At 44.3% G+C, this 24120-nt stretch overlaps 1 protein-coding gene across 1 annotated transcript in view; it reads right to left on the bottom strand.

Moving 5' to 3' along the window:
- Nucleotides 1-4386: 4386 nt before the first annotated feature.
- LOC129708799 (uncharacterized) overlaps nucleotides 4387-24120 on the bottom strand; it is a 31389-nt gene continuing 11655 nt past the window's right edge. Inside the window, exons 4-8 of the mRNA XM_055654782.1 lie at nucleotides 17133-17339; nucleotides 15698-15758; nucleotides 14212-14397; nucleotides 12221-12314; nucleotides 4387-9678 (exon numbers count right to left, since the gene is read on the bottom strand). Coding sequence (XP_055510757.1) covers nucleotides 9537-9678; nucleotides 12221-12314; nucleotides 14212-14397; nucleotides 15698-15758; nucleotides 17133-17339 — 690 coding nt within the window. The 3' untranslated portion in view covers nucleotides 4387-9536. The remainder of the gene's footprint in view (nucleotides 9679-12220; nucleotides 12315-14211; nucleotides 14398-15697; nucleotides 15759-17132; nucleotides 17340-24120) is intronic.

Genomic DNA, 24120 nt, shown 5'->3' with positions numbered 1-24120 from the left:
AGACAGGTACATAGATAGGACAGGTTTGGAGGGATGTGGACCAAGCATAGGCATGTGGGACTAATGTAGCTGGGATATTGTTGGCTGGTGTGGGCAAGTTGGGCCAAAGGGCCTATTTCCACACTGTATCACTTAGTGACTCTGTGACTGCAAGCAATTGAACCACCCAATCACCAACTAGAGAATGGTCCTGACCTCCCATCTACTTAATTGGAGACACTTGGACTTTAACAATACTTTACTGTATTTTATCTTGTACTAAACATTATTCCCTTAATCTTATATCTGTACACTGTCGACAGCTTGATTGTAATCATGTATAGTCTTCCGCTGACTGGATAACACGCAACAAAAAAGCTTTTCTCTGTACCTCGATATACGTGACAATAAACTACACTAAACTGAGGGGTGACTTTATAGAGGTATACAAAATCATGAGAGGTATAAATAAGGTCATGGTCTTTTTCCCAGGATAGAGGAGTTCAGAACTCAAGGCCATTGGTTTCAGGTAAAAGGGAAAAGATTTAAATGAGACCAGAGGAGCAATTTCTTCATGCAGAGGATAGTGCTCATATGGAACGAGGAACCGAAAGAACCATCTTGGCGGTGAAAGAAGAGATGGTTCTGGTAAAGTAGGGTGGAGGAAGGAGATGGCAACCATAGCCGGAGTTCTCAGGATGATGAAGGGTTAAGATAGCAGATAGAAACAGGAAAAAGGAGAATTGATTGATGACAAGTAGGAATCAGGAATTGGGCCGAGAATAAAAAAATTCAGAAGAGAAGTGAAAAAGGAAACAAAATTGGCAAAGTGACCATACAAGAATAGACTGATGGTTAATATAAAGGGAATCCCCCAAAGACAATTCATATGGAAATTACAGTCAGCAGCTGCCAGAGACACTTTGGTATTAGTTAAGTTTCACAAAATGGTGAATTATTGGAGAATATAAAGGCACAGCTAAAAGATTACTTCAATAATAAAAAACTGAAATTTAGGAACATTCAGGAAGTAGATTTGAAAAGAGATTAACATTTCAGGTGGTCAGGGAGAGGGTTGGAAATAGATTTATTGGGTTGGGACAGTTAAAATAACAGACAAGGTGTGGGACTGTCGTAATAATGACTAAGCAGATATTGTTTTACATGTGGTTAGGGCTTATGCAGAATAGTGATAAAACGTTTCCAGTGATTGAAGGATTTAAAGGAATTGGTGAAAGAATTATGGACAAAGCAAGGAAAATGAGAATTGAGTATTTGACATGCAATTCCTAAACAGATGGCGAGTACACATTTACTAATTGCCTAAAAAAGGGAATTGGATAAATACTTTGGGGGAAGTATATACAGAAATGCGGGTAAGAATGGGAAAATGAAACTGAGTAGATTAATCTTTGGCATAGCTCGATTAAAGCAGTTACCAGGCACCTGAACCACCCACCCTAATTAGAGAGCAGTCCTGAGCTACTATCTTCCTCATTGGAGACCCTCGGACTATCTTTGATCGGACTTTACTAGACTTTACCTTGCACTAAATGTTATTCACATTATACCCTTTAACATGTATCTGTACACTGTGAATGGCTCAATTGTATTCATGCATTGTCTTTCCTCTGACTGGATAGCACACAACAAAAGCTTGTCACTGTACCTTGGTGCACGTGACAATAAACTAAACTAAACTAAACTAAACTCAGTAGACCTGACGTTTAAATTTTGTTGAAGATAGACACAAAATGCAGGAGTAACTCAACGGGTCAGGCAGCATCTCTGGAGAAAAGGAATAGGTGACGTTTTGGGTCGAGACCCTTCATCAGACTGATCAATTTTTTTTTTTTTTTCTGCAGATGCTGCCTGGCTTGAAAAGTGTTGCCAGCATTTTTTGTTTTATTTCAAATCTCCTGTATCTGCATTTATTTTTTCCGGTTGTCATTATATTGAATAATGGCTGTTCAATGATTCTGTGAATGCGAGTATATTTGGAGGCAACAGGACAAATTGAGAAACCTATTTAAAGAAAAAGGACATTTGGCTTTTTAAACTAAGACATAGAATGCAAAGCTAAGAATCATGCTAGACTTTTATAATGGTGAGGCCAACAGGATATATCTTCATTTCAGGCTTTTGCTGATGCATTGTAGAAGAACGGGAACAGATATTTTAGCCTAGTACAAGAGATGAAGTCTTCAGTTGTAAGAGTGGAAATGCTGTGGTTTTAGCTCAGAATACAAATTAAAAATAAATATTCACAAAAATGCTGGTGAAACTCAGCGGGTGCAGCAGCATCTATGGAGCGAAGGAGATAGGCAACGTTTCAGCCAGGGACAATTTTGTGGAAGTCAAGTAACCTGCAACCCTGCACATCTTGGTATATGGAAGGAAACCGGAGCAGCTGGATAAAACCCACGGGATCACACAGAGAATATGCCAACTCCATAAAGACAGCGCCCGTGGTCAGGATCGAACTGGGTTTCTGCCGCTGTAAGGCATCAACACTACCACTGCACCACCATGCCACCCACAAATGGAATGCACAAAATGAAAAGGTGATGTAATCAGATTCAAGAATAATTTTCCAAAGAGAGTTGGATATAAAAACATTGGAGGCTTATTGAGATAAAGCAAAAGGAATGGACATTTCTTTTAAAGAACCATACAGCATGGAAACGGGTCCTTCGGCCCAACTTGCCCACACTGACCAACATGCCCCATCTACACTAGTCCCACGTGCTTGCATTTAGCCCATCTATCTATTATTATATAAAAGTCTGTGGCTGCCGCCTGCCGTCCATCCGTCCGGCTGCCTTTCTGCCTTTTGATTAATTGACGGCTGATCCTTCCTATCAGCTTCCAACATACTTCAAAACAAAGTTGCAAGACAGGAACACTCTGAACTTTTCACTGCTGCAGCAGGCAGGGGAGGTGCAATTGGAGTTTTTTTTAATCCACTGCTGAGGGAGGCAGGGGAATGCTGGAATCTTACATTTGGGAACGGCTTCAATTCCGTTGGAGGAGACGGGTGCATGGTGGAATATTGGGTTGGGGGATCACACCATTGGGGGATCAGACCCAATGGGTCTGCACTTGGTCTAGTATCCTTCTAAACCTGTCCTATCCATGTACCTGTCTAAAAGTTTCTTAAACAATACGATACCATCTTTCTCAACTACTTCCTCCGGCAGCTTGTTCCATACACCCACTATCTTTTGTGTGAAAAAGTAACCCCTCGGACTCCTATTAAATCTTTTCCCCCCTTTACCCCTCGCCAACAAATCAGAATTGGTTGAATGAACTACTTTACTCGGAGTTTCCACGAAGAGCACTGGAGTAAAGTGGCCAGTGGAGGGCAGTGTTGCTCAATTCAACAGTGAAGCTCCTCTCCCTTACAAAGGAAGCATATTCCCCCTTGGGTAGCTTGTAGCCCAATGGTATGAACATTGAAAATAGGCACAAAATGCTGGATAACTCAGCAGGAAAGGCAGCATCTATGAATAGAAGGAATGTGTGAGAATCTTCAGACTGAACATTGAATTCTCCAGTTTTAGGAAGCCTCTACCTAACCCCCTTCCCCCCTCCCCACTGAGAATCCCCCATTTTTCTCCCCCCGTCCCCATCTCCTCCCATGTGTCCCACATAGACTCCCACCTACCTGTCCGCTCCCTCCCACCCGCCCCTGCCCCCCCCTCTAATTCCCTCCCTCTAGCTTCACAATTCACAACTTCAATTTTGTCTCACGTCTTCTGTTCTTATCTCTGGTGTTTGGCCTAACAAAGTCGCCCTCACCTGCCACACGTTGTCCTGCCTCTCTCCTTTACCAGATTTCCTCTCTCCCCGCCCCCCTACACTCAGTCTGACGAAGGGTCTCGACCTGAAACGTTGCCTATCCATGCTCTCCAGAGATGCTGCCTGACCTGCTGTTACTTCTGCACCTTGTGTAAAGGAAATACTGAGTTCAGATGGTGAATAAGAACTCTTGCACTGAGCATCCAACATGTAGCAAAGGCTTGTGCAACTGATGATTCTTTAAGAAAGCCTTCAAGTATCTCCAATGCATTTTATTAGAGGGCTTGTTTAGGGCGGCCCGGTGGCGCAGTGGTAGAGTTGCTGCCTCGCAGCGCCAGAGACACGGGTTCGATCCTGACTACGGGTGCTGTCTGTAGAGAGTTTGTACGTTCTCCCTGTGACCACGTGGGCTTTCTCCGGGTGCTCCAGTTCCCTCTCACTCTCCAAAGACGTACAGGTTTGTGGGTTTCCGAAAATTATAACTACTCTTAATTCAAATTTACACATGCACTGACTTCACAGCCCAACACCCGGACTTCCATCTGTATATATGTATATAGCGCCGCAGAATTGTGCACCTATCCCCCCCCCCCCTCTTCTCCCTTCTGTTTTTTGTTTTTCTGTTTCTTGTTTTTGTACTAAATTATATGTATGCACCGAGTACGAGCAGCTTTCAATTTCACTGTACATGTATAGTGACAATAAATGGCATGTCTATATCTATATATCTTAATTGGCTTTAGTAAAAATTATAAATTGTCCCTCTTGTGTAGGATGGTGTTAGTGTGCGGGGGTCGCTGGTCGGCATGTACTCGGTGGGCCGAATGGCCTGTGTCCGCACTGTACCTCTAAATTAAACCAACCAAAACCAAACTCCAGGTTGTCCCTCGTGTGTTTAAGATTACAGTTGTGCCTCCGAAGGGTTGTCATAGCTGCAATGAAGGAAATGCAGCAGCAAATTTGTGCACAGCAAGCTCTGACAGAAATCACATAATAACCAGAGAATTGCACAATAACCTGAGGTGGTGCATTACAGTTGGCAGAGGGATAAATATTGTCTGGCAATCCAGGCAGAACTCATCTGCTGCCCTTTGACTACACCAAGGGATGGTTAATATCTACCTGAAAAATGAAGACATGACCAGAGGACACAATACCACAGTGAGAGACTGTGTCTATGTTACTGTCCCAAACATTTGAATGGTCATTGAAGACAAACCCTTCTGCTCAAAATACAGGAACAAGGTCAAAGCAGGCCACTGCAAATTCCTGCAACAATACAGTCAAATACAGCTAACTGGATATCCTCAGCCAGACACTCTTGTCCAAATCAGGAATTCAACTCTTCGTTTAGTTTAGTTTATTGTCACGTGTACCGATGTACAGTGAAAAACATTTTTGTTGCGTGCTATTCAGTCAGCAGAAAGACTATACATGATTACAATCAAGCCATCTACTGTGTTCAGATACAGGCTAAAGGGAATAATGTTTAGTTCGATAAAATCCAGTAAACTACGATTAAAGATAGTCCAAAGGCCTCCAACGAGGTAGATGGTAGGTCCACACCATTCTCCAATTCTGAAGAATTCTTCTAAGTCTGAAGAAGGGTCTCAACCCGAAACGTCACCCATTCCTTCTCTCCAGAGATGCTGCCTGTCCCGCTGAGTTACTCCAGCATTGTGTGTCTATCTACTGTTCTCTAATTGGTGAGATGATGGTTCAGTTGACTGTTAACAGCTGGGAAGAAACTGCCCCTGAATCTGGAGGTGTGTATTTTCATTCTTCTGTACCTCTTGCCTGATGGGAGAGGTCAGAGTGTCCGGGGTGAGACTGGTCCGTGATTATGCTGGTGGCCTTGCCGAGGCAACGTGACGTGTAGATGGACCAAGGCTGTGTTGCGATTGGAGCCGATAGGCCCTGCCAAAACTCATAAGGTCATAAGGAATGTTAGTAGAATTAGGCCATTCGGCCCATCGTCTACTCTGCCATTCAATCATGGCTGATCTATCTCTTCATCCTAACCCCCATTCTCCTGCCTCCTCCTCATAACCTCTGACACCCGTACTAATCAACAATCTATCTCGCTGCCATAAATACATACACTGACATGGCTTCCCCAGCCTTCCGTGGCAAATAATTCCACAGATTCACCATCCTCTGACTGGACATCGGCAAGCAGATGATTGTACTGTACGTTCAACTTTAAAATACTGAAAGTCTGAAGAAGGTTTGCGACCTGAAACGTCGCCAGTTCATGTCCTCCAGAGATAGTACCTGATCCACTGACCTACTCCAGCACATTGTGTCTCTATTTGTAAACCAGCATTTGCAATCCCCTGGGTCTACTTGAAAGTATTTTTTCACAACACCTTTCACCACAGTGCTAGAGTCTGATTCCGTCTGACCTACTTTTTCCACAATTCCCATAGTTTTAAATTCATCAGCGGTTCTGGACGAGCAGATTTTTCAGATTATTGCATGTAGTTCATATTAGACCCCAAGAAATTTTTAGTTTGTTTTTTTAAAAAGAGATGTTATGCAATAATAAAATATATTTTGCAGTGAACCAGGTAAAGTTAATGAAACTGTGACTTTAATTTTGTGCCTCTCAAGCGGGGGGGCACAGTGGCACAGCGTTAGAGTGACTGTCTGACAGTGCCAGAGACCCCGGGTTTGATCCTGTCTGCGCAGAGTTTGTCCACTCTCCCTGTGACTGTGTGGGTTTTCTCCGGGTGCTCCAGTTTCTTCCCATCTTCCAAACATGTACAAGTTGGTAAGTTTATTAGCTTAGGTAACATTGTAAAATTGTCCCTAGTGTGTAGGATAGTGTTGGTGTATGAGGATCGCTGGTCGGCGCGGACTCAGCGGGCGGGTCAAGTGCCTGATGTCAGGCATGGCAGCAACATGCCCTGGTCATTGGAGCCTGTAGCTCAATACTGGGCATGAGGACACTGACATTGGTTTGCTCATCCTGCCTGTAGGTTTGGAGGATTGTGCACAGATGGTATTGATGGACCCCTCCAGAGGCTCGTGGTGACTAGTTAGCTAGTTAATGTTACTGAGGCAGAGTTTAGTTTAGTTTAGAGATACAGTGTGGAAACAAGCCCTTTGGCCCACTGAGTCCATATGCTAGTTCTATCCTGCATACTGGGGACAATTTGCAGAAACAAATTAACCCGCTGATGGACCTGTTTCCACGCTGTATGACTCCGGTTTCCTCCCACATCCCAAAGACGTGTGGGCTTGTAGGTTATTGACTCTCTGAGTTCACTGCTGACCAGCAGACGAGAGACCATGTGCATGGTTTGAGCTCTCGATCTTCAAAACTAATTTTCCTCAAACTCTAAAATCCATGCTGGTGTATTGAAGGTGAGAGTGAATGGGGAACAGTTGGTAGGGGTTTTGCAGATTTTTAGTGCAAGACCCAGTATCTCATACAATCTAGTGAATGAGTCAAAAATGACATGGAGCCTCTAAACATACACATACGTGACTGCTGGCTGCTCCACAATCAGGATCGGGGTGACCTTGGTATAGTTTAGTTTAGCTTAGTTTAAAGATACAACATGGAAACAGGCCCTTCGGCCCCACCCAGTCTACGCCGATCATCGATCACTCATTCACACTTGTTCTATGTTCATGGAACTAGAATCTCTCTCATCGACTCCCCAGACACTAGGGGCATTTTTATTCTTGCAGAGGATTATTAACCTACAAGCCCGCACGTCTTTGGGATGTGGGAGGAAACCGGAGCACCCGAAGGAAAACCACGTGGTCACAAAAAGAACAACTCCACACAGACAGCACCGGAGGTCAGGATTGAACCCGGGTCTCTGATGCTGCAATGTGGCAGCTCTACCAGGTGCACAATGTGCCACTCTGGTTCTGGAGTGGAGGTTACATAGGTTGACCAGTTTTGCATTTGTCCTACAGATTAGTGAGAAGCTTGTTGGAGGCGAGATGCAATACTGAGAAAAGAAAGGTTTAGGAAGCGTTGGGCAATGGCACAGTCTAGCTTGTACTGAGGTTGCATCTACTGTAGGTTCATTGGTGAAGGTCATGTGAATGATGTGGAGAGAAGGCAAGAGAATGGGGTTGAGAGGGAAAGGTGGACCAGCCATGGTGGAGTAAACTGGATGGGCTGAATGGCCTAATTCTGCTCCCATGACATGAACGTGAATAGGTAATAAATATAAAATGGAGATGATTATGTGTAGTTGTGATGGATAGCTCTTCTGCCACTAAGGGGAAAATACTGACAAGGAACCATTGTAATAAACATAGAAAAATAGAAAATAGGTTCAGGAGGAGGCTATTCAGCCCTTCAAGCCAGCACCGCCATTCATTGTGATCATGGCCATTTGTCTCCCAATCAATAACCCGTGCCTGCCTTCTCCCCATATCCCCAAGAAAGACATATCATTTGCCATCTAAATGCTTGTAGCAATTGCATTAGCTTTCAGCGACTACTGTACAAAGACACCCGGTTGCATCAACACACAGTTGAATTCCGTTGAATCCCAGGAATGATTGTGTTAACATATGATGAGTGTGTGACGGCACTGGTCTTGTACTTGCTGGAGTTCAGAGGATTGAGAGGGAACCTCGTTGCAACTTACTGAATAGTGAAAGGCCTGGATAGAGTGGATGTAGAAGGGATGTTTCCACTGGTGGGAGAGTCTAGGACCTGAGGCAGCCTCAGAATAAAAGGTCATACCTTTAGAAAGATTAGAGGAGGAATTTCTTTGGCTAGGCGGTGGTGAATCTGTGGAATTAATTGTCATAGAAGGCTGTGGAGACCAAGTCAATGGGTATTTTTAAGGCAGAGATTGATTTTTGATTAGTACATGTGTCAGGGGTTATGGGGAGAAGAAAGGAGAATGGGGTTGAGAGGGAGAGATAGATTAATCATGATTGAATGGCGGAGCAGCTTCTCGGACAATGCCTATGGGAGGGGACACTAGAGGCATGGCAGGATACAGAACAAAGAGCCTGCATCCAAGGCTCAGGAGAGGTGGAGCCCACAATTGTTAGCTGGGGACGAGGTTATCGCGAAGGAATACAAACATTGAAATTAGCAAGAGGACTTGGGTGGGGGAGGGACGGAGAGACGGAGAATGCAAAGGTTACTTGAAGTTAGAGAAATCAATATTCATGCCGCTTGGTTGGAAGCTGCCCAAGCAAAATACGAGGTGCTGCTCCTCCAAATTGTGTATGGCTTCACTCTGCCAGTGGAGGAGGCCCAGGGTTGTCATGGGCCCAGGATTTCATTCATTTTCCCTGAAGCTCCAATTTCTTTCCACATCCATGCAGGTTAAGGAGATTAAATGTCCACTGTAGGTACACAAAAATGCTGGAGAAACTAAACAGGTGCAGCAGCGTCTATGGAGCGAAGGAAATAGGTAACGTTTTGGGCCGAAACCCTTCTTCAGACCTGTCCACTGTATGTAGATGAGTATTAGAATCTGGGAAGAGGTGATGATAATGTGGGGAGAGTAAAAATATAGGATTAATGCAGGATTAGTGTAAATGGGTTAGCACAGACTTGCTGTGCCGAAAGGCCTGTATCTCATTTTGACTCTCTGAAAGGCATTAATATGTAGCATTCAATTAAGGTCCAAAATGCAATGTCTGCAGTTTTCACAGAGGCAGATTCAATTGTAGCGTTCTAAAGAAATACTGATTGTCCTGCTAAAGGAAATACAAATGTGTGGCTACAGGAAGTTGGCTGGGAAATGTAATGAAATGGATTGTTGTTAAATGGAGCCAATATGAACGCAATGGGCAGAATTGCATCTTTCTGTTCTGGAAACATTTGGCAATTCTGTGGTCCGACGAACATCATTCTTAAACATCGAACCAATTGCATTCGGGATGCGAAGGAACCGCTTCCTAAACCTGGTGGAAGGGGAGACAAAGATGGAATAAAATAAATATCAAAGAACTTACTGTGGTGGGATATTTAATGCAACAATTGCACTTTTCCAAATGCCAGCAGCCAACCGCCGAATATATGACATAATCCATTTTTAAAATATTTCACGGGAAGACCATTTCAGTTTAGGAATGCATGGAACACAATAGGCCAGAGGAAACTGATTCTGAAGTCTCATTTCTGAAGACGCAAACTGAGTCTGAAGAAGGTTCTCGGCCCTAAACGTCACCTATTTACAAACTTACAAAGTTCTTAAGCGGTTGGACAGGCTAGATGCAGGAAGATTGTTCCCGATGTTGGGGAAGTCCAGAACAAGGGGTCCCAGTTTAAGGATAAAGGGGAAATCTTTTAGGACTGAAATGAGAAAAAACATTTATTTACACAGAGAGTGGTGGTGAATCTCAGGAATTCTCTGCCACAGAAGGTAGTTGAGGCCAGTTCATTGGCTATATTTAAGAGAGAGTTAGATGTGGCCCTTGTGGATAAAGGGGTCAGGGGGTATGGGGAGAAGGCAGGTACAGGATACTGAGTTGGATGATCAGCCATGATCATATTGAATGGCGTTGCAGGCTCGAAGGGCCGAATGGCCTACTGCTGCACCTATTTTCTATGTTTCTATGTTTCTATTCTTTTCTCTGGAGATGATTCCTGACCCGCTGAGTTACTTCAGTTTTTTTTTTGTCTAAATTGATTCTAAAATTCTTTGTCAGTAGCTACGAGCAAGTAGAATTAATATTTTCCCTCTTCTCTTCTAAATTATATTGATACATATAACCGTAGGTCGACCTGATCAAAGTGAAGTCTAATTTTGCATCGGTTCAAAGTCTAACAGTTTTCAATCTCATCTACCAGATCCAGGCTAAAGACATTTGAAATTATGGAGATTGAGGATCTCAAGATTAAAACACGGACTGGGGAAGACCAGAGGCGGACTAATTCAAGAGTTTCTAGCATTTATCGTTTTATTTCAGATTTCCAGCATCTGCTACTGTTGATTGCCTCTACACATAAATCTCCTTTGAAATACGTCCAGTAAGGTGGCGACATGGTGGTGCAGGGGTAGGACTGCTGCTTTACATCGCCAGAGACCCAGGTTCGATCCTGACTGCAGGGTTCTATCTGAAGGTATTTTGTACATTCTCCCTGTGAACTGCGTGGGTTTTCCCCAGGTGCTCCGGTTTCCTCCCACACTCAAAAAACGTACAGATTTGTAGACTAATTGGCTTGTTAAAATTGTAAATTGTCCCTGTTGTGTGTAGGATGGTGTTAGCGTACCGAGATCACTGGTTGGTGCGGACTCGGTGGGCCAATAGGCCCGCCCTTGCACCATATCTCTAAACTAAAGTAAACTATAAGGCATTCAGTTATACCGAACAGTTCTGCAAAGTACAAGCCATCCCTCGAATGTTTTAGTCACTGACAAATTGGGTAGTTTGCTTCAACGTCATGAGAATCACCCCATAGACTAGTCAAGGAACAGGCTGAGAGTGTCACACTCTCACAGATTTAGCCAAGGTCTCAGATATCTTCGTTTTTCATCCTCAAATTGCATGTTGTTACATGGTCAATACAAAACCCAGAAGGTTTTGTTTGGGTGCTCTGCTTTCCGTCCACATCCCAGAGACGTAGAAACATAGAAACATAGAAAATAGGTGCAGGCGGAGGCCATTCGGCCCTTCGAGGCTGCACCGCCATTCAATGTGACGCAGTGATGCAGCGGTAGAGTTGCTGCCTTACACCGCAGAGACCCAGGTTCAATCCTGACTACGGGTTCAGTCCGTATGGAGTTTGTATGTTCTTCCCGTGACCACATGGGTTTTCTCCGGGTGCTCCGGTTTCCTCCCACATTCCAAAGACATACAGGTTCGTAGGTAAATTGGCTTCGGTAAGAATCATAAATTTTCCTTAGTGTAGTGTGCGTTGGTGTACGGGATGATCGATGGTCAACGTGGACTCGGTGGGCCGAAGGGCCTGTTTCCATGCTATGTCTCTAAACTAAACTAAAAACGATTGCAGTCAGTCTGAAAGAGGGTCCTGACTGAAACATCACCTGTCCATGTCTTCACATTGTGTCTTTATTTTTCCATCATCTTTCTCGGTAACGTCAGTCGTTTTGGCCAAGATACAAGGTCACCGGTGGGAGGGAGTAGCCCTGGTAGGTCTCGACATTGACTCCATTAAGTTATTAGGGCATCAGGCCAAACATGGACAAAGAGCCCATCAGGACCACCATCTAGTCTCCCCCCTTGGGAGATGCATCAGTGCTTCACTATATTGAGAAACACTTATAATTGGTACTGATGGTACTGGGTATGGGTTCATCACAGAGTGGTTTGGTAGCATTACTGCTGATTGAATCTTCATAGGAGCTTGGGAAATAGCAGAGGTAGGCCATTCAGCCCCTCAGGTCAGCACTGTCTTTCTATGAAGATCAGTTCAAAAACATCAGAGAACACAAAATTCTAAAGAAACAAGCAAATCTATGAGAAAGAGTCCAAAACTTACCTTTGAGCAACAGATGTCACATAGTGTATTGGATAGAAGACCAAACTGCAGATGTCAAAGATGCTGCTCTTCCAAATGCCCATCGACAGTAATGCTGATAAAAAATGGGGAAAGCATAATTTAGCTACATCTTAAAACATCAACAACACTGTAAAGATGTCACTTGATGGTGAGAAAGAATGTGGGGCTAAGGGAAAAAGAATCGAGGCGGGTTAAAGGAGAGAATACAGAAAAATGATTCAAGTATGCAAAAACAGAGAATCAAGGGAGAGAAAGGGGTGGATTGAGAGGGGTGGGGGGGGGGGCAAATGCAAAGGATCGAGGAAAGCAAAGGGATGTAGAATCAGGGGGGGGGGATAGACGGGAGAATCAAGGGGGCAAAAGGAGCGAGAATTGGAGAGGGCAAAGGGAGGGAAACCTTAGGAGATAATTGTAAGCAAGGGGTGAAAAGGAGCAAGAATTGAGGATGAAATGGAAAGGAATTGTGAATGAATGGGAGGGAGAAGTGGATGGAGAATGGAAATGAGTTCGGTATTTGGCACACTCTCTCTGATCATTCTTCTGTGCTTCTATATAGACTTCCTACTTGTCAAACCAGCCAGCCTCCTGCTCCCAGATCTCTGCCAATACAATGTAACTGGGGCACACTAGAAGATTGGTCTCGAAGGTGGGAGTGCAGTTGTCTCACACCTCCAGCAACTAAGGGTTCATCCTGACCTCAGGTGCTGTCTCTGTGGAGTTTGCAGGTTCTACCTGTGATCACGAGCGATAACTGTGTAGCAATGTGATTTCTCTGAGAAATTCAATGGTTTGGTGTTCCTCTTCTATATGACTGGAAAATATGGAGCACAAAGTAGCAAATTTTGATCACGCAGGGCTCAGTCGTTAAAATTGCCAAACCTCCCAATTTCAATAAGATCTCAGTCCGTGGAATAGAACAACAATGTCTTGCACTGATATTACAGGTTTAATATGGTTTTGCATCAGAAAGCACTTCAGGGGGAATTTTCACACTGAATTCATAGAGCCACACAATCATTCAGGGCAAAAACATGGGGTGTGGGCTTCATGGAGTAGACTTCAGCTGGGTCTTAAAGAGGCCGTGGTGGAGAAGTGAGGGAGGACATTGATTGGAGTGAAGATTCCAACAAGTGAAGGCTCCATGCAAGAGCATTGTGCAAATTATTCATTAGCCCTGGAGAGGAAAAGACTACAAAAAGTAATAAACACTGCCCAGTCCATCATCGGCTCTGACCTTCGTTCCATTGAGGGGATTTATCGCAGTCGCTGCCTCAAAAAGGCTGTCAGTTTCATCAAAGACCCACACCATCCTGACCACACACTTATCTCCCTGCTACCTTCAGGTAGAAGGTACAGGAGCCTGAAGACTGCAACAACCAGGTTCAGGAATAGCTACTTCCCCACAGCCATTAGGCTATTTAAAACCTGGCTCGGACAAAACTCTGATTATTAATAACCACTTTCTGTTATTTGCACTTTACCAGTTTATTTATTCGTGTGTGTATATATTTATATCATATCATAACATTTATCTGTTTTGTAGTAAATGCCTACTATTTTCTGTGTGCTTAAGCAAAGCAAGAATTTCATTGTCCTATACAGGGACACATGACAATAAACTCACTTGAACTTGAACTATTTTTGGATTTTGGATTTTGAATTTTGATTCAATTGATTGTCATTCTCTTCAATTAAGAGACAACAAAATGCTATTTTCCTTACAGTCATACAAAAACAACCCCACAAAAACACAGAACACAGTCGTCCACAACACAAACATCCCCACAGCGGCACCAAAGTTTTCCACTGTGAGGGAAGGAACCAAAGTCCAGTAAACTCCCCAATGTTCACCCGTGTTCACCCGTGGTCCCCAATGTTCACCCGTGGTCACCCGTGGTCCCCAATGTTCACTCGGGTTCCTACTAAGTGATGTGATCATCAAAGGATGGAGAAACATATGAGAACGATACCTTTAGGAATCCGGACCTTGCGCCGAGAAGGCTGGCCTTCCGACCAACGAGCCCTGCAGCTCGCTTCAAATTGCAGACGGCGATTGGCCTCTTCAGCACCCGATGTAGCCAGACATTGGAGACGCTTCTTACAGTGGTAATTTGATAAAATCTTCACTATAATTGGGGCATCAAGACTTAGCATGTCTGGAAACAAACACAGGTTCTTTGTAAATTCTAAATTCTGAAATAATAGTCTCTTCCCTTCCCAAATATTAAGGAATGAGATAGCATTCAAAGACAGTGATGTAGACCTTCAGGTAAATGCATAGTGTAAATCATTCACTATTTGTCCAAAAACTGCAAGAGTCTTTACTGATAGAATTGTGTTTAATTTTGGCAGTATCTTTTAAGGTGAACACTTGGATATAACATCACAAGAATTTTATGTAAAAGGACACAAAGTGCTGGAGTATCCCAATAGGTCAGATCCACCAACTTACCAGGATTCCATGCCCAGTTCCAGACGGAGAGTCAGAAGATGGGTCTCAACCCAAAACGTCACCTATCCGTGTTCTGCAGAGAAGCGGCCTGACCCAGAGTTACTCCAGCACTTTGCATTATTTTATGTATTAAACAGCAACTGCAGTTCTTTGTTTCTACTATTTGCTACCATGGTACTCTATCACTCGGTAATACCTCACTCGGTTATAGTGGAAAATCGACAATAATCGACTCCTTTCCATTCCCAGCGAGAGTGGCATTTAAGAAGCTTTTGGATAGGCATATTGATATGTAAGAAATTGAGATATGCAAGCAGAAGAGATGAACTTGGCATATTGTCAGATATATTGTGGGCTGAAACGCCTGTTCCTGTACTGTACTGCTTTATGTCTATGTCTATGGAAGTTCAAAAGCACAATTAGTGTTAGAATGGTCTACATGATCTTGGATAGGGTGGGGAGGGCCTGTTTCCAGTTGCATGACTCACTGAAAATACATTTACAATTATAGAATCATACAGTACAGAGCAGGCCTTTTGGCCCAACTTGCCCATGCCATCCGAGATACCCCATCCACGTTAGTCCCACCTGCCTGCATTTGGCCCATATCCCTCTGAACCTTTCTTATCCCATGTACCTGTCCAAATGTCAATTAAATGTTGTTTATTATAGTCGCTGCCTCAACGATGTCCTCGGGCAACTTATTCTATATACCCACCACCCTTTGTATGAAAAAGATTGCTCCTCAGGTTCCTATTAAATCGTTTCCATCTCATCTTGAACCCATGTGCTCTGGTTCTTGATTCCCCTACTCTGGGTTAAAGACTCTGACCATTCACACTTTCTATTCCCCTCATGATCTTATACATCTCTATAGAATCACCCCTCAGCCTCCAGCGCTCCAAGAAATGTCCTAGCCTGCCCAAACTCTCCCTATTGCTCAGGTGCTCAAATCTTCTCTACACCCATGTTAAGTTCAAGTTCCACAATACATTCATACTCACTGTTTGTCTGCATGTAAAGCAAGGTGTCACTGTAGCCATTCCAGAGAAATCTCTGCAGAACCTAAAACAAGAATCATAATGCAGCAGGCAGACACAAAATACTGGAGTAACTCAGTGGGTCAGGCACCATCTCTGGAGAAAAGGCATAGGTGACAGGAGGGGGACACGAGAGGTACAGAACAAAGCAGAGCCTGCTTCGATGACTCAGCAAAGGTGGAACCCACAATGGCCCATTGTTGGCTGGGGACATGGTGGTAATGGAAGAATACGAAGCTGTGAAATCAGCAAGAGGTCTAAGGTGGGGGAGGGAGAGAAAAGGAGGGAATGCAAGGGTTGCTTGAAGATGGAGAATTCAATATTCATGCCGCTGGGTTGTAAGAACTACATTATCATAATTCCTTCCAGTGTGTAGACCACTGACTGGACTGAGGGTTAGGGGACACTGGGGAGAGAGATGGGGGTGATGGGGTTTACAGCACCTGAGAATGAGAGATAGGGATGTTGTAGAGGGTTGCATGAAAGATGGGGCTGTTCCCAGTGAGGGATAAAGTGCGCACAGGATTTTAGAGGGTGATAAGGATTTTATAATACGTGGTGTGTGAGATGACAGACATCCTCAGAGACTGGATTGGGGACTGATAGAATCCTGGGGAATTACATAGGGGTGGGGGGGTTGGGACATTTTGGATAGAGAAAGATGGGAGTCAGATCAATTAGGGATTGGCTGGGGGGGGGGGGGGGCTTGGGGGAAGGGGGGAGAGGTGGGGGGTTTGGGTGGGGGGGGGGGGGGGTAGCGGTGTATTGCAGGTGAATGAGAAAGGATTTACATTACACTCAACCCAGTTATGGATTTACAGAAACCAGAAAAGATTTACCAGGTAAGTATTGCAGGTGAAGAAGGGAAGAAGGAAAGGACATGTGTTGCAATTCTCAGTTGCAGTAAATCATAGAAAGGATAAAGTCCAACTGATGGGTCACAAGTTTACTTGAATGCATGGAATGGTTTTGGGATTGCACGGGATGTCTTCAGCCAGGAAAGTATCTTGACTAAATATTGTTAACTTCACCCATCTTTACTATATTGATTTTCCACGATCCCTGAGAAACCACATCTCCGTACATCAGAAAAAGAGCAAAGAGTTTAAGTCTTTAAACTTGTGGTAGCGTAAGGTCATATGTGACAGGAGCAGAATTAGGCCATTCGGCCCATCAAGTCTACTCCGCCATTCAATCATGGCTGATCTATCTTTTCCCTCCTAACCCCATTTTCCTGCCTTCTCCCCTTAACCCCTGACACCCCTGTCATCAGATAGATGCTAGATTCATGGTGGGAAAATTAGGCAGGTGGAAAGTGATTACCTTTAGGCAGTTTTTCTGATGGTTTTGGGAAGGATTTGAAATAATTTTGAACGCAGTCTTTGAACAAAAAGATTACCTTGGGGCTTGGTGGGAAGAGAGCCAAGCCGATGCGACGCAGGTTTTCAGGGGTTAATCCGAAGGTGCAGTTGGCAAAGCAGAGTAAGAAGCAATCAACAAAATCCCTGGGACAAATATCGATCTCTCCTGAGAATGGGGAAATGGTGATGGTGTTCTTCTTGTCATACAGAGGCTGGCTGTTCGTAAATCCTCCGTCAATGTAACGCTGTCAAAGAAATCGTAAGCATTAACATTCAGTTCCACCGAGCGCTCATTCATCTCTGGACTGCAATCCAACAGTAACCTCTGTTCTGAACAGCTTTAACATCCAGAGGCTGTGGCAAGTTCATAGTCATAGAATCATACGGCATGGAAATACTGTAGGTCCTTCAGCCCAACTCCTCCATGCCAACCAAGATGCCTTATCTAAGTTGGTCCCATTCTCCATCTAAACCTTTCCTTTTCATGCACCTGTCCAATTGTCTTTTCAATGCAGTTATTGTACCTTCCTCAACTACCCCCTCTGGCAGTTCAATTAACCTTTCTTCATCCATTGTGCTCAGGTGATCAAGATCGTGCAGTAATTTTGATAACCATATTCACTGTCTACAGTACTATGCCACAAACCTTAGTCATCTACAAACTTACTACTTATGTCTTATACATTCTTATCTAAATCTTTAACCTTATAATGAATCTTATAATGAACCTTAGGATACAGCTGCCTATAACTCAACTGATAAGGTCCCGCACGGGAGGCTGGTGACTAAAATTAGAGCGCATGGTATTGGGGGTAGGGTGTTGACATGGATAGAAAATTAGTTGGCTGACCGGAAGCAAAGTATAGGAGTGAACGGGTCCTTTTCAGAATGGCAGGCAGTGGCAAGTGGAGTGCCGCAAGGCTCGGTGTTGGGGCCGCAACTGTTTACCATATATATTAATGATTTGGAAGAGGGAATTAGGAGCAACACTAGCAAGTTTGAGGATGACACAAAGCTGGGTGGCAGTGTGAACTGTGAAGAGGATGTTAGGAGGTTGCAGGGTGGCCTGGACAGGTTGGGTGAGTGGGCAGATGCAGTATAATATAGATAAATGTGTGGTTATCCACTTTGGTGGCAAAAACAAGGAGGCAGATTATTATCTCAATGGGGTTAGGTTATGTAAGGGGGAGGTGCAGCGAGACCTGGGCGTCCTTGTACACCAGTCACTGAAAGTTGGCGTGCAGGTACAGCAGGCAGTGAAGAAAGCTAATGGAATGTTGGCCTTCATATCAAGAGGATTTCAGTATAAGAGTAAAGAGGTTCTTCTGCTGTTGTATAGGGCTCTGGTGAGACTTCTGTCGGAGATCCCAAACCTTTAGTTCAGAAGGTGGGTGATGCAAGATGCTTGGAGACTCAAGAAACTGCAGATGCTGGAACCTTCAACAAAAACAAATGGCTGGAGGAACTCAGTAGACACAAAATGCTGGAGTAACTCAGTGGGGCAGGCAGCATCTCTTGAGAGAAGGAAAGGGCGACGTTTCAGGTCGAGACCCTTCTTCAGACCAATACTCAGCGGGTCAGGCAGCATCTTTAAAGGGAAATGGACAACATTTTAGGTCAGGACCCTTTTTCAGTCTGATGGAGTAGCTGGTAGAATGGGGTAAGGGGTGGGGGAAGAACAGGAGAGAAGGTGAGAAGATGCATCAGGTGCGGGAGAGAAGGCTGGATAGAAAACAGGGCTGGAGGTGATGAGTGGAGAAGACAAAAGGGTGCAAATATTGGCATCTGATAAGAGGGGATCATGGGGTGTGAAATGGGGAAACAGAAAAAGGGTTGGTGGGCAGAAGGGAACGGGGGGAGGAGGAGTGGTAAGAACAAGATGGGAGACCTGGAGTATGAAGGGGTGGGAGGACAAGAAAGGAACTGGGTGTCAGGGGGCTGGAATATGGAAAGGGATGCATGGACAATACTTGGGTGGGATTGGGGGAAGTTGAGTAGAAAAGAGTTAGAGGGTGAAGTTACCAATCAATGAAGATTTCAATGTGTAGGAAGGAACTGCAGATGCTGGTCGAGACCGAAGATGGACACAAAATGCTGGATGTTCAGATACAAATGTTCAGATAACCAAATCCATCCGTAATTTGTGGAACAAGGGAAACTTTGGAAGTTTCACATTTACAGGGTTCAAAGCTGGTATACATTAAGACAGAGTGAAAGTGAGATATTCTCAATGCTGAGGGAATGCTGAAGAAGACACTCATTGTTCCTTTAGACATTTAGTGGATTTTTTAAAGGGGGAAACTAAATGCCACTGAATATCCGATTCTACACGGTTGCTCCGAAAGAGGATTGTGTTTATTTTTTAATTAGGTTGAAGACCTCAGTAGCTCGATCATCGTGTATTGATCATCTATAATTGTCCTTCAGAAGGTGATTGCAGTACAGATGATGCGTTGAAGATACTCCCAAAATGGAGCCGTGAAAGAGAAGCAGTAAAGGTCCCAGCCATGATGACGTGTAATGTCGAACGTCGTGCGGATTTTGAGGCTTCCCAACACAGTCTCTCCCGAGACTGCGAGCTCCTTGATGTTAAAGTCCACAGGCTGTGGTTGGAGCATCGATCCCAGGCAAGGAATCGGCTCCGATGGTAAGTCCACAAAGTCTGCCCAGAACAAGGCCTCCAACTCCACGATGTTAGGCCGCAGAGTGACCGGAGATACCACCGGGAAAGCAAACAAGATTGCAAAAACGTTTCCCCCAACACCCCCCCCCCAACCCCCCACATAAAACAAACCAGAGAACATTAACACATACTTTTTAAACACATTAAAATAACAAAGAAAAGATGAAAAGGTCAGACTGTAGGCGAGGCTGCCATTCTAGCGCCACCTGGTGGATTCTTGTAGATACAAGACAAGAATGTTCAATTGTCATATGTGCTGACAACAGAGCAATGGAATCCTTACTTGATGCTTTCCAACAGACCTGTAAACACAATACACATAGACAAACATACAAGAAACAAATAAATCAATAAACTAGTGTGTACTCGTATAAAAAACCCTTAGCACAACCAAAACCAGTCCATAGTCCATAGCAACAGTTTCTTCCCAGCTGTTAGCCAACTGAACGGTTCTCTCACCAACCAGAGAGCAGTCCTCATCCTTAAAATTGGGATGTCGTAAAGGTAATGCTACGGTTGTTATGGGAGATTTCAACATGCAGGTAGACTGGGAAAATCAGGTTGGTACTGGACCCCAAGAAAGGGAGTTTGTGGAGTGCCTTTGTGATGGATTCTTAGAGCAGCTTGTACTGGAGCCTATCAGGGAGAAGGCAATTCTGGATTTAGTGTTGTGTAATGAACCAGATTTAATGAGGGAACTTGAGGTTAAGGAGCCATTAAGAGGTAGTGACCATAATATGGTAAATTTTAATCTACAATTTGAGAGGGAGAAGGGTAAATCGGAGGTGTCCGTGTTACAGTTGAACAAAGGGGACTAAGGAGCCATGAGGGAGGAGCTGGCCCTAGTTGAGTGGAAAGATACCCTAGTAGGGATGACAGAGGAACAACAATAGCAGGTATTTCTGGGAATAATACAGAAGGTGCAGGATCGGTTCATTCCAAAAAGGAAGAAAGATTCCAAGGGAAGTAAGAGGTGACCGTGGCTGACAAGGGACATCAGGGACAGTATAAAAATAAAAGAGAAGTACAACATAGAAAAGATGAGTAGGAAGCAAGTGGATTAGGTAATGTTTAAAGAGCAACAGAAAATAACTAAAAAGGCAATACGGGGATAAAAGATGAGGTACAAAGGTAAGCTAGCCAAAAATATAAAGGATAGTAAAAGCTTATTTAGTAGGTATGTGAAGCAGAAAAATATAGTTAAGACCAAAGTTGGACCCTTGAAGACTGAAAAAGGTGAATTTATTATGGGAAACAAACGAAATGGCAGATGAGTCGAACAGGTACTTTGGATCTGTCTTCACGAAGGAGGACATAAACAATCTTCCTGATGTACTAGTGGCCAGAGGATCTGGGGTGACGGAGGAACTGAAGGAAATTCACATTAGGCAGGAAATGATGTTGGGTAGACTGATGGGACTGAACGCTGATAAATCCCCAGGGCCTGATGATCTGCATCCCAGGGTACTTAAGGAAGTGGCTCTAAAAATCGTGGACACATTGGTGTTCATTTTCCAATGTTCTATAGATTCAGGATCAGTTCCTGTGGACTGGAGGGTAGCTAATGTTATCCCACTTTTTAAGAAAGGCAGGAGAGAGAAAACAGGGAATTATAGACCAGTTATCCTGACATCGGTGGTGGGGAAGATGCTGGGGTCAATCATAAAAGATGAAATAGCGGCACACTTGGATAGCAGTAGCAGGATTGGTCCGAGTCAGCATGGATTTACAAAGGGGAAATCATGCTTGATTAATCTTCTGGAATTTTTTGAGGATGTAACTAGGAAACTGGACAAGGGAGAGCCAGTGAATGTAGTGTACCTGGACTCTCAGAAAGCATTTGATAAGGTCCCACATAGATTAGTGGGCAAAATTAGGGTACATGGTATTGGGGGTAGAGTGCTGACATGGATAGAAAATTGGTTGGCAGACAGGAAACAAAGAGTAGGGAATAACGGGTCCCTTTCAGAATGGCAGGCAGTGACTAGCGGGGTACCGCAAGCCTCACTGCTGGGACCGCAGCTATTTACAATATACATCGATGATTTAGATGAATGGATTCAAAGTAACATTAGCAGATGACACAAGGCTGGGTGGCAGTGTCAACTGTGAGGAGGATGCTATGAGAATGCAGGGTGAGTGGGCAGATGCATGGCAGATGCAGTTTAATGTGGATAAATGTGAGATTATCCACTTTGGTAGCAAAAATAGGGAGGCAGATTATTATCTAAATGGTGTCAAGTTGTGAAAAGGGGAAGTACAACAGGATCTGGGGCTCCTTTTTCATCAGTCAATGAAAGTAAGCATGCAGGTGCAGCAGGCAGTGAAGAAAGCGAATGGCATGTTAGCCTTCATAACAAGAGTGGTTGAGTATAGGAGCAAAGAGGTCCTTCTGCAGTTGTACAGGGCCCTAGTGACCACACCTGGAGTATTGTGTGCAGTTTTGGTCCCATAATTTGAGGAAGGACATTCTTGCTATTGAGGGAGTGCAGCGTAGGTTCACAAGGTTAATTCCCGGCATGGCGGGACTGTCATATGCTGAGAGAATGGAGCGCTGGTCTTGTATACTCTGGAATTTAGAAGGATGAGAGGGAATCTTATTGAAACATATAAGATTATTAAGGGTTTGGACATGCTAGAGGCAGGAAACATGTTCCCGATGTTGGGGGAGTCAATCTGGGGCCACAGTTTAAGAATAAGGGGTAAGGCATTTAGAATGGAGATGAGGAAACACTTTTTCACACAGAGAGTTGTGAGTCTGTGGAATTCTCTGACTCTGAGGGCGGTGGAGGCCGGTTCTCTGAATACTTTCAAGAGAGAGCTTGATAGGGCTCTTAAAGATAGCGGAGTCAGGGGTTATGGGGAGGAGGCAGGAATGGGGTACTGATTGTGGATGATCAGACATGATCACATTGAATGGCGGTGCTGGCTCGAAGGGTCGAATGGCCTATTCCTGCACCTATTGTCTATTATCTATTGTCGTCTACCTCCTCGGAGACCTTTTGAACTATCTTTAATCGGACTTATACCCTTTATTCTGTATCAGTAAGCTGTGGGATGGCTTGTTGTAATCATGTATAGTCTTTTCACTGACTGGATCACACTCAACAAAAAAGCTTTTCATTCTACCTCAGTGCATGTGACAAAAGTAAACAAGACTAAACTACTCTAAATTAATTAATCTGAAGAAGGGTCTCGACTTGAAACGCCACCCATCCTTTTTCTCCACAGATCTACTGTTCCAGTCTATGCATAAATTAATTCATAGTTGAGGTTAGTGTTATGTAGTGTTCAAGATCCAAGTGTTTGCTGAGAATAAACTGTTCTTGGATGGAACATGATGGCTGGCAACAATGGAATACTTTGTTCTGGGTAGATTGTTGAGTTCTGAATATTGCTGGCGTAATCATCCATCACACATCACGCATGGACAAGTGGACAATATTTGATTCACACTCTTGTGCATTGCAGGAGGCACAAGGCTTTGGAGAAATCTAGAAGTGAGTCATTCAACATTGAAGATCCAGAAGCCAGTTTCTGCTGTTGTTGTCATAGGATGTGTGTGTTTGTCCGGTGAATATTTTGGTCAAAGCTTATGACCAACCAAAACCTCTTCATTTCATAAGATCATAAGTAATAGGAGCAGAATTAGGTCATTTGGCCTAATTCTACTCCGCCATTTAATCTTCTCCACCATTCAATCGTGGCTGATCTATCTCTCCCTCCTAATCCCGTTCTCTTGCCTTCTCCCCAAAACCTCTGTTGCCTGTTCCTGATGAAATGTAAATGAACAAACCACTCTGCAATCACTGGAGGAAAAAATCATTCTCACAAAGAGAGGAGGAAGATTGATAATGAAGTAGTTGGTTTTGCTGAGAGCACTGAACTCGTGCAATACATTGGAGGGGGCACTGCCCTGAAGAATGCTTACACTGAGAAACATCTGCGGTATAGAAGAGAGAGTGGCATGGAGAGTGCGCATTTGCACACTGAAAGTGTCAGGCACAGTATCGCAGATGCATGGTTGGCCTTAAGCCAATAGGACCAATTGCTCCCAATGGGGCCCCGCGCCTAATGGGGCCCCACGCTAGAATAATCTACTCTCGCCTCGGGTAGAGGAGGGAGAGAGTGGTGGAGAGAGAGTAGAGGGATGGTGGGGGAAGAAGGGAGTTGACGGGGTGGGGGGTGTGAGGGGGAATGGAGAAGGGGGAGAGGGGAAGGTGGGCCGTTCCCTCATGGACCCGGGGCAGCGCTCCCGCCCTCCAGTTGCCGTGCTTCAAGCACACACCGCAGCTCCACCCCTCTCTCTCCCTAGGGAGCCGTGATGAACAATACAGGGAGGG

This window comes from Leucoraja erinacea, chromosome 24, assembly GCF_028641065.1.
Source record: "Leucoraja erinacea ecotype New England chromosome 24, Leri_hhj_1, whole genome shotgun sequence".
NCBI classification, from domain to species: domain Eukaryota; kingdom Metazoa; phylum Chordata; class Chondrichthyes; order Rajiformes; family Rajidae; genus Leucoraja; species Leucoraja erinaceus.
This window is presented reverse-complemented; position numbering and strand designations above follow the sequence as displayed.